We start from the raw sequence: 18,317 nt of genomic DNA, 5'->3' as shown, positions 1-18,317 counted from the left end.
TACCCTGATATTTATTTCTATTCCTGAAGCTATTTTATGAAGGTAGCTTCTGTTTCTCATTTTGGGGCACTGGAATATATTCCCTCTGGAGATCAGTCTTCTGATCACTGTGTTGGTGGAAAATGATTGTGCTGCATGAAATGCTAAGCCTGAAGTTGTGCTGTGGGAAAGTATTGTACGATCAGGAACATGTTTGTCCTGAAATTCTTTACTCTGCTATTTTAGCTGAGCCATTAACCTGCTGTTGCCGTCTTTTTACATTTTCCGTTTACATTCTCCTGTTGCAGAGCTGTTCCTGCCCAAACCATTTTGGGGGAAATTGTGCTCACGTAACCCATGAATTTCTGGCCGCCGAATGGAGGGAAACTACGGGCTGTGCATGGACGTGATTTCCCAATATACATGACCAACAGATGAGGCTCTGTGTTGGAAGTATGCAGACTGAAGAGTTAACCTGTACAGTAACTGAGTTGGCCTGTGGGCAAAACGCACGGCTTACTGCAGTCCAATATGCCAAAGTGAGCACACAGCGTCAAAAGTCGCTGGAGAAATACCACCAACGATATCTCCGCAAGATCCTACAAATCCCCTGGGAGGACAGATGCACCAACATCAGTGTCCTCGTCCAGGCCAACATCCTCAGCATTGAAGCACTGATCACACTCGATCAGCTCCACTGGGCAGGCCACATTGTCCACATGCCAGACATGAGACTCCCAAAGTAAACGCTCTACTTGGAACCCATCCACGGCAAATGAGTCAAAGGTGGACAGAGGAAATGTTACAAGGACACCCTCAAAGTTTCCGTGATAAAGTGCAACATCCTCACCGACACCTGGGAGTCCCTGGCCAAAGATCGCCCTAAGTGGAAGAAGTGCATCAGGAAGGGCGCTGAACATCTCGAGTCTCATCGCCGACTGCATGCAGAAATCAAGCGCAGGCAACGGAAAGAATGTGCAGCAAACCTGTCTCGCCCTCCCTTACCCTCAACGACTGTCTGTCCCACTGTGACAGGGACTGTGGTTCTCGTATTAGATTGTTCAGCCACCTAAGGACTCATTTAAAAGTGGAAGCAAGTCTTCCTCGATTCTGAGGGACTGCCTATGATGATGATGATTGAGGTTCAATGGTGTCAGTGGCTCCCATAGCGTCAGCCATGGCTCAGTGGGTAGCACCCTCGCCTCTGAGTCAGAAGGTTATGAGTTCAAGTCCAACTTGAGCACAAAAATCTAGGCTGACACTCCAGTGCAGTGCTGAGGGAGAGCTGCACTATTGTTTGGATGAGATGTTAAATGTAGGCTCCATCTGCCCTCTCAGGTGGATGTAAAAGATCCCATGGCACTATTTCTAAGAAGAGCAGGGGAATTATCCCCGGTGTCCTGGCCAATATTTATCCTTCAATCAACACAACAAAAACAGATTATCTGGTCATTATCACATTGCTATTTGTGGGAGTTTGCTGTGTGCAAATTGGCTGCCGCATTTCCCACATTACAACAGTGACTACACTTCAAAAAGTATTTCATTGACTGTAAAGCGCTTTGAGACGACCAGTGGTCATAAAAGGCGCTATAGAAATGCAAGTCTTTTCTTTCATAAGCAGTGTGAATGCCTTTTACGGGAGTTGACTCACTCTAGGCCAATATCTGCTAAGAGGGCAGAGTATCCCGGGTGTGTAACATAGTGAGCTGGACCAGATATTCACATCTTTTGCACGTGGGCTTCTTCAGTCCCTCTAAAGGCAGATCGAGCAAATGCTTGGTGTGTTGCAACCTGATAAAATATTAATAAGTTACTTCATTTCACAATAAAGTGAAAATGAAGAATGAGAGGGTTGTGAGGGCAGTCAGATTTGCTAAAGGAAAACTGTGCGGACACTTGCTGAGATCAAAAGCATAGAATCTTTTATGACACAGAAGGAGGCCATTCGGCCTATCGTGTCTATGCCAACCGAAAAAGAGCTGTCCAGCCTAATCCCATTTTCCAAGAAGGGAGATGATTGAGTAATTCCCCCATCAATCATGCCTGGAGCTCAAACTGCTGATGTTATGTATGTACATGATGTTTGTAGCCACCAGATGGCGTCATTATTGGAGGCCAGCACATGCTGCTGCTTTGGTATAAAAGGCCAGCCATTTTGTGAGTCAGGCATTTTGGGCCGTGATAAAGCAGAACAAGGTTGTACCTTGTTCAGTTAAACAGTACTCAGTTTGTACCTTTATTGCATACATAACAGTTATACACACAACTTATATTGTGTAACTTTCCTCCACACTGCATATTGCTGGAGAAATAATCCTGCTGTGGTCGGGAGACTTTGCTGTAGTTTTGGCCATGAGTTCTGTTTGTTGTAATTCCTGGAGACTCTTTAAATAGACTCGGTTTGCTTAGTAAATAGACTTATTTTCTATGAGACAGTCTGTTCGCAGTAAGTTCTGCCGTAAGCCCTGCCCCACCTGTAACACAATTGACTGACACAGTGCAATTCATTAGCTGACACAGTGGTGTCAATAGGCACTTTGCCAATTTAACAGAAGCACAATTTCCATTTTAGCTGGGAATAGTGGTGTCATTACATACAGCCGAACTGGGGAATCATACACAATCATCATCATCATCATCATCATAGGCAGTCCTGCGGAATCGAGGACGACTTGCTTCCATTCCTGAAGTGAGTTCTTTGGTGGCTGAACAGTCCAATACGAGAGCCACAGACTCTGTCATAGGTGGGACAGATAGTCATTGAGGGAAAGGATGGTTGGGACCGGACTGCCGCTCGCTCTTTCCACTGCCTGCGTTTGATTTCTGCATGCTCTCGGCGTTGAGACTTGAGGTGCTCAGCGCCCTCTCGGATGCACTTCCTCTACTTAGGGCGGTCTTGGGCCAGGGCCTCCCAGATGGCAGTGGGGATGTCATTATCAGGGAGACTTTGAGGGTGGACACCATGGGTCACTTCCCATATCTCAGGAGCCTCCTATCAACAAGAGCAGGCATCGACGACGAGATCCAACACCGCCTCCAGTGCGCCAGTGCAGCCTTCAGCTGCCTGAGGAAAAGAGTGTGTAAAGACCAGGCCCTCAAAGCTGTCACCAAGGTCATGGTCTACAGGGCTGTAGTAATACCCGCCCTCGTGTATGGCTCAGAGACATGGACGATGTACAGTAGACACCTCAAGTTGCTGGAGAAATATCATAACAATGGAAGATGACCAAATGCCTATGGGTGTTGAGGGGCAGGAACAACTTAGAAGAATGAGAGGCGATCTCATTGAAACATATAAGATTGTAAGGGGATTGAAGGGTAGTTGCTGAGAGGTTGTTTCCCCTAGCTGGAGAGTCTAGAACTCAGTCTCAGGATAAAGGGTGGGCCATTTAAGACTGAGATGAGGAGGAATTTCTTCACTCAGAGGGTTGTGAACTTTTGGATTCTCTACCCCAGAGAGTTGTGGATGCTGAATCGTTGAATACATTGAAGGCCGAGATCGCAAGCTTTTTGGATTCTAGAGGAATCAAGGGACATGGGGATCGGGCAGGAAAATGGCATTGAGGTCGAAGATTGGTCATGATCTTATTGAATGAGCAGGCTTCAGGGGCTGTATGGCCTACTCCTGCTCCTAATTATGTTCTTATTACTTCAAATACCTTCTTGTTGTAATATAAAACGTTTTAAATTATTCCAACCGAAAGTTTTCAGTCCTACAGAAATATGCAATTTAATATTATGCTTTTTAATGGAACTACTGGGGATTCTAATCATATTAAATGTAATGGAGAACCATATTTTACAAAATAACTGATTTATTTGCCTTCATAACATCAATCACTGCTCTTCAAAAGAAATTCTTTAAAATGATGACACTATTTTTTGCCAAAAATACCGCTTTTATTTTACTACCGCAAGCTAGGCCAAAAATTCAAGCTTCAATTTGCGCAGCAGTAAAAATCGGTGCTGCACAAGGATTTGTGGCGCAAACCGTGAATTTTCGGCTACTTTAGTCCGAGGCCGATACTGCTGCGAGAGAGGCCTTGGGAGGGGGGAAAACACCCCAAAAATTGCAAAAAACAAAAAACAAAATCACAAAACATTCACAAGGCACTTAACTATCGAATCACTGAAAAAGAATTAAAAAATAAAAGATGTAACTTGCCTTTTTTGCAAGTCTTCATACTTATCGCTGCTCCAAGGGCTGCAACGCAGCTTTTTACAGGTTGGTATTTTTTGTGCAAAATACAGGTGCGGACAGAGCCAAATTTTTGGCAAAAGCGATATTTCGAGTCTTGCATGGCGGCGCTCCTCTCCCCAGCAGTACTTGAAAACTGCCATCGCAAGAGGTCACTGAATTTCCCGCTGATCGTTTTTTAGCCAAATAGGGCGAAATATTACCAAAAGAAACGGTCGCAAGGTCGGCGCATTTCTAGCCCTATTATTATCATTAATGTATCGGTAATATACACAAGTATTCTTCCTGTGCGCTCACACCTTGCTGCTTTTATTACAGGGGCGTCATGTCAAGACTGGGCAGCTGGCCGCCATTAAGGTCATGGATGTGACAGAGGTGAGTTGTCTGATTTTTTTTTTAATGTGTGGTCATTTCTTTATGAAGTTTCATATCGTTTTATTATATTAAAAAAAAACAAATGGATTCGAGATCTAGTGCCCTGAATGTACTTGTACGATTTGTAAATAGGGAAGAAACAGAAATATCTCCTTACGATCAGCACTGGACATTTCTGTCTTTTCAATGTATATTTCATCAAAGTGGACCAAGTTAATATTCGGTGAGGCAAGACTCGGTGAACATCGTTCATCTGCTTTATTTCACCGTCGAGTGAACAGGCAGAGAGGCAGTAATGACCAGATTCACTTAATTCACTTGATATCACCAAACAATACAAAACCAAAGAACATGCCATGCTATCCCACATCAGTGGGTCATCTTCCGTGACTTAAATCAGAGGTTTTCTAACTATCCTCCAGTGTCGCTAACCACTTTGCTGAAGTATAGACTGTTTCAGCTTCCCCTATAACAAATCCTGACAACGAACATGTGGGCCTTATTTCCCCTCCTTGAAGAGTTGGCCAGTATAGCTGCTAGTCAAATCTGCCCTTGATCCCCCTCCCTTTTGAATCTAGGTTCATACACAGCTCAGCAAGAAGGAACATTTCAATCCCCCTACAGGGTTAATGTTTGTTGACAGTTCTGAGATAACGCCTCCCCTATTGTTTCCACTTGTCCTGCATAATGGTATCGACGTCTGGCCCAGTGTACATCCTGCAAATGCCTTCAGGCAACGGCCTTCCTTTTCAAACCTTTGAAAATCCACATTGTTTTAAAACCCAACACAAAAACGCAACTCTTTTTTTCAAATCCTCTGTGGTCAAATGAGTTTTTAATATAAAAATGAGTGATTATATTTCATTTTTCTATGTTTTAAAACTCCTACACTGGTAAAAGAAAGCTATACGCCTGCTTTTACCAGGTGTAAAAGTTTGAAGGACATTCGCTGGGCAAGAGCTGGGCAAATAGCCCAATCTCTGCCCCGCGGATGTCCTTCCTGCAGGGATGCATAGAATCTGTCTAAAGATATTTTGACGGATCGGAAAAGCCGGTTTTCGGCACTAGCGCATCACGCCCTGAGAACCGGCTTTTGCGAGGCCTTGCTGGGTCCGTGTGCACTCTTTACACACCCAGCGGGGCCGGAATTTTCAGTCCATTATGTCTGTGCGAAACATTTTGGAGCTGGTGGAGTCCAATTGATTGTGTTTCATTACATTTCTAATATCTTGAATTGCTCCTTGGCTTCGTGTGTCACTGTGCTACCATTAAAAATCATGGCTTTGATAGCTTTGGTTTCATTAAAGAAAGATTTAAAGGGACAATTTTTATTAGGAATTTGTGGATTACAGGCAGGAGGTTCTCCTAAATGAAGGCTGCATTGTTTAACCTTAGAAGGTTCCTTGAAAAGATGGACTGCCATGTCACTGCTGGCAACCACTTAAACTGCTCTAACCATAGTCATATTTCCACTTACCTCAGCAGGCCAGCAATAAAATAATCTTAGCCCTACTTATTTTGATTTTTCATTGCTGTTCAGTGATGGAATGAAAAAAAGAAAGTGAGCAAGCAAGAAATTGCATTTCTATAGCACATTTAGCAACTTCTGGATGTCTCGAAACATTTTACATCAAATGAAGTACTTTTAATTGCAGTCTCTGTTATAATGTAGGAAATGTGGCAGCCAATTTGCATCCAGCCAAGTCCCACAAACAACAATGAGATAAATGACCAGATTTTGTTGTTTTTAAGCCAGTTTGGTTGCGGTATAAACATTAGCCAAAACACTGGGAGAACAGCCCTGCTTTTCTCCAAATAGTGCCTCAGGATCTTTTCAACCCACCTGGCAGGGTAGAAGCAATCTTAGTGTAGTGTTGTATCAAAAAGATGGCACCTCCGACATTGCAGCACTGAAGTGCCAGCTTAGATTTTGTGCTCAAGTCTCTGGAGTGGGACTTGAACCCACAACCTTCTGACGAGGAGGCAAGAATGACACCTTAAAAGACAATCTCAAAATGTTGTAATGGCACGTAAATATGATGTTTCATGGTGCTCCAAATGCTGGGGGGTGTGGTGGGGGAGGAGGGGGAATGGGAGTGAGGGTGGGGTGGGGGAATGGGGGTGAGGGGTTGGAGGAGGGTGAATGGGGGGTGGGGAAGACAGAATGGGTGTGATGGGGTGGGGGAGGGGGAATGGGGGAATGGGGGTTGGGGGAGGGGGAATGGGGGGGAGTGGGGGAGGGGGAATGGGGGAGTGGGGAAATGGGGGGAGGGGTGGGGAAGGGGGATGGGGTGAGGTGGTGGGGAAGGGGGAATGGGAAAAGGGGAGGGGAAATGGGGGGAGGGTGAAGGGAAATTGGGAATGGGGAGGGAGAGGAGGGAGGGTGAATGGGGGGATGGGGATGGTGAATGGGGGAGGAGGAATGGGGCTGAGGAGGAATGGGGTGGGTGGGGGAGGGGGAATGGGGAGGGGGAATGGGAGTGGGTGGGGGAATGGGGGTGGATGGGGGAGGGGAAGGGGGAATGGGGTGAGGAAGGGGGAATGGGGATGAGGGTGATGGGGATGACGAATGGGGGCGAGGGGGAATGGGGTGAGGGGGTGGGGAAGGGGGACTGGGGCTGAGGGGGAATGGGGGTGGATAGGGGAGGGGAAATGGGGGAAGGGGAAGGGGGAATGGGGGTAAGGAAGGGGGAATGAGGAGGGGGATGGGGATGAGGAATGGGGGTGAGGGGGGGGGAATGGGGTGAGGGGGGGGGAATGGGGGAATGGGAGGAGGGGGAATGGGGCTGTGGGAGAATGGGGGTGGGGAAGGGGGAATTGAGGTGAAGGGGTGGGGAAGGGGGAATGGGAAAAGGGGAGGGGAAATATGGGGAGGGGGAAGGGGGAATGGGGTTGAGGGGGGATTGGGGTGGGTGGGGGTGGGGGAAAGGGGAGGTGGAATGGGGTGAACAAGGGGGAATGGGGATGAGGAGGGGGGGGAGGGGGAATGGGGGTGAGGGGGTGTGGTGTGGGAGGGGGAATGGGGGGTGAGGGGGAATGGGGGTAAGGGGGTGAGGTGGGGTGAGGCGGAATGGGGGTGAGGGGGAGGGAGGAAGGGGATTGAGAGAGAGGAGGGTGAGGGGGTGGGGAAGAGGAAGGGGGAATGAAGGGGGAGGGGGAATGAAGGGGGAGGTGGAATGGGGTGAGCAGGGGTGGGGAAGGGGGAGGGGAAATGGGGGTGAGGGGTGGGGAAGAGGGAAGGGGAATGGAGGGGGAGGTGGAATGGGGTTAGAAGGGGTGGGAAAGGGGGAGGGGAAATGTGGAGGAGGGGGGCTGGAGGGGAGAGGCAGGAAGTGTCCCGTCACGATGCTCAAACTATCATGGAGTGTGGGGCAGGTTTGATGGACCAGCTGGTCTTTTCCTGCCTGTCCATTTACGATATTTATACGTTCATAAACCCCTCCTATTTAAAGAGCTAGCACCAATATGGGCTAAATGGCCTCCTTCTGTGCTGTAATTTTGAGAGATCTGCACAAGCGTCTGTGTGCTGCTGATCTGGTTGAAGGCATTCTCTTGCACCAAAGGTGATGACACACTGTGCAGAAAGCACCAAACAAGGGAGGATTATTCAGCTCCCAAGATGTCTTGATCAGTCTTTGATTTTACAGGCTGAATTATTTTAGAATAATTTGGATGAAATGTGGATCATGGAGCTTTACTTCTTGGAAAATATTTTTCACTGTAAGCCAATTCACAGGCATGTAAAGCGAGGTTGATTGACAAAGGCGAATGGTATTAATTACTGGTTTATTTCAGTTTATATTGCAGCATAAGAAGGTAAAATTGCCAAGATTTTACTTGCACTGAAAGAAGTGATTATCCCGTTGATTACAATTATGTACAGAACAGACAGGATTAAAATTGAGAAACGACTGTAGAGCTTGCAAGTTGATTGTGTGTGACCTCTGCACAGATCGGTTGGAGATGGGTGAGCTGCAATGCTCACCATAGCTGAGGAAATGCTTTGTCAGGGCAGGACAAGCTGATGGGAAAGTTGGTGTTTATCTGTCAAGAATTTAGCTGCAGGTATATCTCGCATATAAACAGCGTATGGCTCCCATGTAATACAAGTCAGTTTGGTTGCAAGTTTACTTTGGGTTTTACAGCTATAGAATAGACCACAAGCCCAAAATAGAGCACATATGTTTATTCAAAGCATTTGGGTTTTTATCGGGGCAGATTAACTGCATACTCACAAACTGTGGTTGATCTGTCGGTAATAATCTTTGGGCACGCATCCTTTTTTTTTAGCCTTTCGGTTTCACAGAGTGGGTTTTGGGAGTGCATCGCACACTGCTAAGATTGCCGCCTTCTGTAATTGGTCAGTGGAGCCATCAATCACTGTTGGACTGCACCAATGATTGGCAGGGCAGCCTTCCAGCCTTACCCATCGATCAACATAACTGTCAATTGAAGGAGAGGTCGTTATTCAATAGGCAATAAAAGCATCAATCACTGCTCTGGTACCTTGGTAATTGATGGAGAGAGTTCTCCATTAGTGCTGCAGGTGCCTTAATGCCTTATCCCTGTTGTTCTTGAGCTCTTTTTATGGCTTTGCAGTGTTGGAGTTTCACGGAGGTGGTGGCGGGTTGTATGCTGCGGGATGGAGTTGAGAACACTCGAGTCAAAGGCAGAGTCTCGATTGAGGAGATCTTCAAAGTGCTCCTTCCAGCGGGCCCTGACAGCCTCGGTGTCCTTGATGAGTGTTTCCCTGTTCTTTGCCAAGAGTGGGGTGGGGCCTTGGGAGTTTGGACCGTAGGTGGCCTTGACTGCAGTGAAGAATCCTCATATGGCATGGCTGTCGGCTAGTTGTTGTATCACCTGCTCTTTCTCCATCCACCGCCTGTTCTTTAGGTCCCGGTTTTTTGTTGGACCTCAGCCTTGAGCCGGCTGTAATGTTGCTTTGTAGCACCCGAGTTTGGTTGTTGCTTGAGGCTCAAAAATGCTCTGCGCTTATGATCTATTAGCTCTTGGATCTCCTGATCGTTTTCATCAAACCAGTTCTGGTGTTTTCTGGTTGAGTAACCAATTTTTTTTTTGCACAGTCATTGGTTATGGAGGCCTGGAGGGCAGACCAAGCGCTGTGGGCATTGAGCATCTCAAGGCCATCAAGGCATACCAACAAGGCTACGGGTGTGGATGGAATTCTTGCTGAGGCGCTAAAATATGGCGGAGAGGCACTGTTGGCATGGATACATGACCTCATCTCTCTCATCTGGAGGGAGGAGAGCATGCCGGGGGATCTCAGAGATGCAGTGATTATGTCCATTTTTAAAAAGGCGAACAAATCCGACTATGGCAACTATAGGGGAATCTCCCTGCTATCAACTATCAAAGGTTGTCACTAAGTCCTCCTCGACCGTCTTTGCCCTGTGGCCGAGGAGCTCCTCCTGGAGTCACAGTGCATATTTCGTCCCCTACGGGGAACAACAGACATGATCTTTGCAGCACAACAACTGCAGAAAAAATGCAGGGACCAGCGGCAGCCCTTATACATGGCCTTTCTGTCGACCGTGAGGGCTTATGGAGCGTCCTCCTCCATTTTGAGTGCCCCCAAAAGTTTGTCAACATCCTTCGCCTGATCCACGACGACATGCAGGCTGTGATCCTTACCAGCGGATCCGTTACAAACCCATTCCACGTTCGAACCGGGGTCAAACAGGGCTGCGTCATCGTTCCAACCCTCTTTTCAATCTTCCTCACTGCCATGCTCCACCTCACTGTCAACAAGCTCCCCGCCAGAGTGGAACTAAACTACAGAACCAGTGGGAAGCTGTGTAACCTACACCGCCTCCAGGCCAGGACCAAGACCACCCAAACCTCTGTCGTTGAGCTGCAATACACGGACGACGCCTGCATCTGCGCACATTCTGAGACTGAACTCCAGAATATAGTCAATGTATTCACCGAGGCATATGAAAGCATAGGCCTTACGCTTAACATCCATAAGACAAAGGTCCTACACCAACCTACTCTTGCCGCACAGCATTTCCCCCGAGTCATCAAGATTCACGGCAGCTCTCGACAACATGGACCACTTCCACACCTCGGGAGTCTTTTGTCAACAAAGCCAGACATTGATGCGGAGATTCAACATCGCCTCCAGTGCGCCAGTGCAGCCTTCGGCTGCCTGTGGAAAAGAGTGTTCAAAGACAAGCCCTCAAACCTACCACCAAGCTCATGGTCTACAGGGCTGTAGTAATTCCCGCCCTCCTATATAGGTCAGAGGCATGGCCGACTTACAGAAGACACATCAAGTCGCTGGAGATATATCACCAATGATGTCTCCGCAAGATCCTGCAAATCTCCTCGGAGGACAGTGTCCTTGCCCAAGCTAACATCCCCAGCATTGAAGCACTAACTACACTAGATCAGCTTCATTGAGCAGGCCACTTAGTCCGCATGCCAGACACGAGACTCCCTAAACAACTGCTATGTGAAGTGCGGCATCACCACTGACGCCTGGGAGACCCTGGCCGAAGGCCGCCCTAGATGGAGAAAGTGCATCCGGGAGAGCGTTGAGCTCTTCGAATCTCAACACTCTGAGTGTGAAGAGATCAGGCGAGGCAGCGCTGCCGAGCGTGTGTTAAATCAGTGACACCACCCACTTCCCCCGACGAATATCTGTCCCACCTGTGACAGGGTCTGTGGCTCTTGTGTTGGACTGTTCCATCACCAAAGAACTCACTTTAGGAGTGGAAACAAGTCTTCCTCGATTTCGAGGGACTGCCTATGATGATGATGATATCCCTGCAATGCGTTCTCATCCCCATTCAGCCTCCCATCCCTGAGTACTTCACTCCTCATGTTTGGTGAAGGTAGATCCCGACATTGTTATCCAATTCCTGGATGAAAATATCTAGATCCTAGGATTAGTTCTGGGATGAAGAGGATTTTGGCTCAGTGGAGGCAGTTCAGAGAAGTTTCACTAGGTTGATTCCTGGGATGAGGGGTTTCTCTTATGAGGATAGATTGAGCAGGTTGGGCCAGTACTCAATGGAGTTGAGAAAAATGAGAGGTGATCTTATTGAAACATATAAGGCTCTGAGGGGGCTTGACAGGGTAGATGCTGAGAGGGGGAATCAAGAACCAGGAGACATAGTTTCAGAATAAGGGGCCGTCCATTTAAGATAGATGAGGAGGAATTTCTTCCCTCAGAGGGTCGTTAATCTTTGGAATTCTCTACCCCAGAGAGCTGGATCATTGAATATATTCAAGGTTGAGATCGACAGATTTTTGAATTATCAGGGAAAAGGCGGGAAAGTGGAGTTGAAGCCAAGATCAGATCAGCCATGATTTTATTGAATGGCGGAGCAGGCTCGAGGGGCCATATAGCGTACTCCTGCTCCTATTTCTTATGTTCTTATCTGCAGCAAGCTATCAAGGGACAGCAGAGAGTATATGTCATGTATTCAACTGTCATTGTAACCCATGCATAAACTGATCTAAGTTGACACCGTGAGAACACTGACCACTAGGTGATGAACTTGTGGGAGACACTCCTAACCTGGACTTTCAGGTATAAAAGGGGAAGCTCCACCCACTTTCTTCACTTCAGTGCTGGCTAATAAAGGTTACTGGTCACAGAATGACCTTCTCTCAAGTATGGGCCTCATGTGCATTTATACTGTATAGAAAGGACATATTATTGGCGATGAGAAACTGGGATTTAAACCATGCGAGCATGGCCACTAGCAGCACAGACGAGAGGTACTGTGTTGGTGATGATTGGGACGATTTTATTGAGAGACTACAGCAAAGTTTCGTCACTAAGGAATGGCTGGGACAGGATTCGGCCGACAAACACAGGGCTCATCTCCAGACGGTTTGTGGATCCAGGACGTACTCCCTGATGAAGGAACTTCTAGCGCCAGAGAAACCGGCGGACAAGACTTTTGAAGAGCTCAGTAAGTTGATCGGGGAACACTTTAAACCGGCGAGCAGCATGCACATGGCAAGACACCGGTTTTACACGCACCGGCGGCGAGAAGGGCAAAGCGTTCCAGACTTCGTGGCAGACCTCCGGTGATTAGCAAGCCTATGTAAGTTCCCAGATGCATGCAGAGCGGAAATATTGCAAGATTTTTTTATTGAGGGCATTGGGCATGCTGGGGTTTTCAGGAAACTGATTGAGACCAAAGACTTGACCCTGGAAATGGCAGCTTTGATGGCCCAGACATTTATCTCAGGGGAGGAAGAGACCAGAATGATGTTTGACAAAAATCTTGGTTTAAATGGACAGGGAGTCAACATTGTTAATGCGGCACACAGTTCTCCAGGCAGACAGGGGCAATCAGACATGCCCGAGCATGTAGTCGAACCCAAAGGGGGAATTCAGTAGAGACAATGGTTAGCTGAACGGCGATTCATGCCATCGCAAGGGATAATGCGGCCATCAACACCTGTCAATGGTGCGCTTAAGGACAGTTACAGAGACAGTCAGAGACGATCGACTGGTAATGGACTTTTTGTTTCCAACAACGGCTCATGTTGGAGGTGTAGAGGCAAAGACACAGCCAGAGCTTGTAGGTATCAGCAATATACTGAAACTGCAACGTCAGCGGTCACTGGGCGCGTATGTGCAGGAAGCCTGCAGCCAGGTTGATGTACGAGGAGGACGGGGACGATGTAAGCCCAAGAGGCCAAATGGACACTGGCGGAAATCGCTGGAAGCTGAAGTTCAGCAAGTTCATGTGGAGCACATATACAGTTCATACACCAGGATGCCACCAATAATGATGAAAGTGTTCCTTAATGGCATCCCAGTATCAATGGAGCTAGACACAGGGGCCAGCCAGTCCCTGATGAGTGTCAAACAGTTCGACAAGTTGTGGGTGTCCAAGGCCAGGAGGACAAAATTATTGCCGATTGACGCACAGCTACGGACATATACAAAGGAGATCATTCCGGTGCTAGGCAACGCCACGGTAGTCATGACCCACCAAGATTCGGAGAACAGGTTGCCACTCTGGATTGTCCCGGGGGATGGTCCCGTACTGCTGGGGAGGAGTTGGCTGGCTGTCATGAACTGGAAATTGGGCGATGTCAGTGCAATTTCTTCTGTGGAGCGAATATCATGCTCACAGGTCCTGGACAAATTTGACTCACTATTTCAACCTGGCATTGTGCACTTTCATGGGGACCAAGGTAGTGATTCACATAAACCCGGAGGCCAGGCCAGTACACCACAAGGCCAGAGCGGTGCCGTACGTGACGCGGGAAAAGATAGAAGGTGAATTGGACTGCCTGCTGAGGGAAGGCATCATCTCGCCAGTCGAATTCAGTGACTGGCGAGCCCGATTGTGCTGGTGCTCAAGGCGGATGGGTCGGTCAGGATATGTGGTGATTACAAGGCCACTATCAATCGTGTGTCACTCCAAGACTAGAACCCGCTACTGAGAGCGGAGGACCTCTTTGCGACGCTATCCGGTGGCAACCTTTTTTCAAAATTGGACCTGACCTCAGCTTACATGACCCAGGAGCTGGCTAGTGAGTCGAAGAAGCTAACCACGACACACAAGGGGTTGGTTGAGTACAACAGATGTCCGTTCGGGATTCACTCGGCCGCCGCGATCTTTCAACGAAATATGGAAAGCCTCCTCAAGTCGATTCCAAGGACGGTGGTTTTTCATCACGGGTAACGATACTGAAGAACACCTCCACAACCTGGAGGAGGTGTTACGCAGACTGGACCGGGTAGGTCTGCAACTGAAAAAGGCGTAGTGCGTCTTCCTCGCTCCAGAGGTAGAATTCCTGGGGATGAGTGTAGCAGCAGACGGGATCAGACCTACTGCGTCCAAAACGGAAGCAATCCAGAGAGCATCCAGACCCCGTAACATGACGGAACTGCGTTCGTTCCTGGGGCTCCTGAACTATTTTGGTAACTTTCTTCCCAAATTGAGCATACTGTTTAGCCGCTACACGTGCTCCTATGCAAAGGTCGCGAATGGGTCTAGGGGGACAGCCAGGAAAGGGCTTTCGATAGAACACGCAATTTGTTATGCTCCAACAATCTGTTGACGCTATATGACCCATGTAAGAAACATGCTATGTGTCGTCCTTTGGGGTCGGGTGTGTGTTGCAGCATGTTAATGCCAAGGGTCAGTTACAGCCGGTAGCTTATGCCTCCAGACGTCTGTCTCACGCCGAAAGGGGCTACGGGATGGTAGAAAAGGAAGCGCTTGCATGTGTATATGCAGTAAAAAAAAATGCACTAGTACCTGTTTGGCAGGAAATTTGAGCTGGAGATAGGTCATAAACTCCTAATGTCCCTTTTGGCCGACAACAAGGCCATAAATGCAAATGCGTTGGCCCGCATACAGAGGTGGGCACTCACGTTAGCCGCCTATGACTATACAATTCGGCACAGACCGGACACTGAAAACTGCGCCGATGCATTCAGCAGGCTCCCACTAGCCACCACCGCGGGGGCAACCGAGCATGCTGCTGAGATGGTCATGTCAGTTGAAGCTTTCGAAAGCGAAGGCTCACCCGTGACAGCCCATCAGATCAAAGTCTGGACAAATAGAGATCCGCTACAGTCCTGAATGGGGACTGGGCAACCACGTACGGGGCATGCCCTGAGTAATTTAAACCATTTCACAGGCGCAAGGATGAACTCTTGATTCAGGCCGATTGCCTACTATGGGGAAACCGAGTAGTCATGCCCCAGATAGGCAGAGAGGTGTTCATTAGAGAACTCCACAATGAGCACCCGGGCATTGTCATGATGAAGACAATTGCCAGGTCACACGTTTGGTGGCCAGGGATAGATGCAGACCTGGAACTTTGTGTTCACAGGTGCAACACGTGTGCCCAGCTGGGCAATGCGTCCAGGGAAGCCCCCCTTACCCCATGGTCCTGGCCCGCCAAGCCATGGTATTAACGCATCCATGTGATCTACGGAGGTCCTTTCATGGGAAAAATGTTTTTGGTTGTAGTAGACGCCTACTCCAAATTCGATCGAGTGTGACATTCTTAATTCAAGCACATCCTCTGCCATGGTAGAAAGTCTACGGACAATGTTCGCCGCCCATGGTCTACCTGACGTCTTGGTCAGCGACAATGGCCTGTGCTTTACAAGCATTGAATTCCAGGACTTCATAACAGGAAATGGTATCAACCATTTCAGAACAGCACCATACAAGTCGGCCTCAAACGGCCAGGTGGAATGAGCAGTGCAGATAATCAAACAGGGGATCTCAGAATCCAAAGGGATTTCCTACAAAGCCGCTTATCACGCCTCCTTTTAGCCAATAGATCCCAACCACACTTGCTCACAGGGGTTCCACCCGCAGAGCTGCTAATGAAAAGGACGCTCAAAACCAGGTTATCCTTATACACCCCACCATGAAAGAAATTGTTGAGAGCAGGCACCGGTCACAATGTGACTACCGTGACGGGAATGCGAGGGCGCGATGTATTGATGTCAATGATCCTGTCTTTGTCCTCAACTATACTGCAGGGCCCAAATGGCTCGCAGGTACTGTGATTGCCAAAGAGGGGAATAGGATTCTGGTAGTTAAGCTTACCAATGGACAAATCTGCCGCAAACACGTGGATCATACAAAAAGGAGGTTCAGCAACCCCATAGAAGAAGCAGAGGAAGAACACGATGTCGAGTTCATTCCGCCACAGGTGACCGAACACCGGAACCAAGTGGAGGAGAGCCCAGTCACTGTGGGCAGTCCGGACAGGCCTGAGGCACCGCAAACAGCAGACACTCAGGCCAGCGCCCAACAACCGGAGCCCCAACTCAGGCGCTCTACAAGGGAGTATAAACCACCAGAGAGACTTAACCTGTGATCCCAATAAGACTTTGGAGGGGAGGTGATGTCATGTATTCAACTATCACTGTAACCCATGTATAAACTGACCTAAGTTGTACACCGTGAGAACACTGATCTCTAGGTGGTGAACTTGTGGGAGACACTCCTAACCTGGACTTTCAGGTATAGAAGAGGACGCTCCACCCACCTTCTTCATTTCAGTGCTGGTTAATAAAGGTTACTGGTCACAGAGTGACCTTCTCTCAAGTATGGGCCTCGTGTGCATTTATACTGCATAGTAAGGACATATTAGTATATATAATTTTTAGATGTCCACTGAGGAAATTGTAGTCATCGAAGCAACTGCTTTGAACTGCAAATAATACATAGACGTCATAGCCTATAGTTATGAAAATAAGGATATAATGTAGGTAAATTGATGGTTAGAAATTATGCTGCAGAAAATCCTTCTTTTGTGCTAAGCTTTACTTCGGAATCTGCTTAGAGATAAAAGTGAATCATGAGACTTCCTGCCACACCAGGCTGCTCCTGCTGTGTCACATCATTTCCTCTTCATTGAATGCACATTGCAATGTCTTCGTCTTCTTTCTCACACAGCACCTTCCTCTCTTTCACAGGAAGCAGGGATCTGGGTTATTTTCCTCTCCCTGTTAAGTTGATGGGAAAGTGGTTCAAATGGGGTTTTAAGATGATGAATTGCTCCCGGTATTAATTGCGATTGATAGAGCAGGCGTCATTATCAAGGAAAACAAACCAGGGCCCCGACAGTGAATGGCAGGTCCCTGTGATTGAGAGCAGTGTGCAAGCATGCATTTCCAGCTTCCTGCACTGAGTGTTTGCGTCCTCACTTGACTGTTCATGTTAGCAGACTGCATTGTGCCTTCAGTTTGACAAGAAGGGGGGAGAACAGGGCGTTTGCTTAATGCGCGGTTGGTTTTCGTCTCTCGACTGTGGCCAGATAAGATCAGTGTTCATCCAGGTCAAACTGAAATGTGGAGAAAGATGACTCGCCGATGACCCGAGTCCGAGATGTGCAAATGGTTGTATTTTTATTGACCATCATCATCATCATCATCATCATAGGCAGTCCCTCGGGATCGAGGAAGACTTGCTTCCACTCTTAGCATGAGTTCTTAGGTGGCTGTACAGTCCAATACGAGAACCACAGTCTCTGTCACAGGTGGGACAGATAGTCGTTGAGGGAAAGGTTGGGCAAGGAGCCTGGTTTGCCGCACGCTCCTTCCGCTGCCTGCGCTTGATTTCTGCATGCTCTCGACGACGATACTCAAGGAGCTCAGCGCCCTCCTGAATGCACTTCCTCCACTTGGGGCCGTCTATGGCCAAGGACTCCCAGGTGTCAGTGGGGGATGTCGTACTTTATCAGGGAGGCTTTGAAGCTGTCCTTTAACGTTTCCTCTGCCCGCCTTTGGCTCGTTTGCCGTGGATGAGTTCCGAGTAGAGTGCTGGCTTTGGCTGTCTCGTGTCTGGCATGTGAACAATGTGGCCTGCCCAGCGGAGCTGATCAAGTGTGGTCAGTGCTTCAATGCTGGGGATGTTGGCCTGGATGAGGATGCTAATGTTGGTGCATCTGTCCTCCCAGGACCATGCCTTCGTTGGCTCCAGTTGACTGACCTTCAAATCTTTACGCCAGCACCTTGGCTTCACCACAACTTTTCACCCCTGAATCCGCCAATGTGTAAATGTGTTCCTTGTCCTTCCTCCCGAGTTGACCTCACAGCCCTCCACCCTGTTCAGACCTGTTATTAGACCATCGGCTTGCAGCCTGTTGCCATGGTTATTGTCAACATGCCAAGCTGCACGTGTGCTATCCCACAAGGAGCACCACTTTCAGTTAGAGTACACTCACAGTGGGCTCATGCCTTCAAATTCTTGTCCGCTTGCCCCACTTTCCCAGGCGGGGCACAGCACAGGAA

The 18,317-nt window shown here is 48.3% G+C and overlaps 1 protein-coding gene across 1 annotated transcript in view; it reads left to right on the top strand.

Annotated features, from left to right (window-relative positions):
• The window catches only part of LOC139265663 (mitogen-activated protein kinase kinase kinase kinase 4), a 421,183-nt gene that overhangs the window by 81,836 nt on the left and 321,030 nt on the right, over positions 1-18,317 (top strand). Inside the window, exon 3 of the mRNA XM_070882863.1 lies at positions 4,499-4,555. Coding sequence (XP_070738964.1) covers positions 4,499-4,555 — 57 coding nt within the window. The remainder of the gene's footprint in view (positions 1-4,498; positions 4,556-18,317) is intronic.

Source organism: Pristiophorus japonicus, chromosome 6 (assembly GCF_044704955.1).
Source record: "Pristiophorus japonicus isolate sPriJap1 chromosome 6, sPriJap1.hap1, whole genome shotgun sequence".
Classification (NCBI taxonomy): domain Eukaryota; kingdom Metazoa; phylum Chordata; class Chondrichthyes; family Pristiophoridae; genus Pristiophorus; species Pristiophorus japonicus.
Note: the sequence above shows the minus strand (reverse complement) of the source record. Positions and strands in the feature narration are given on the sequence as shown.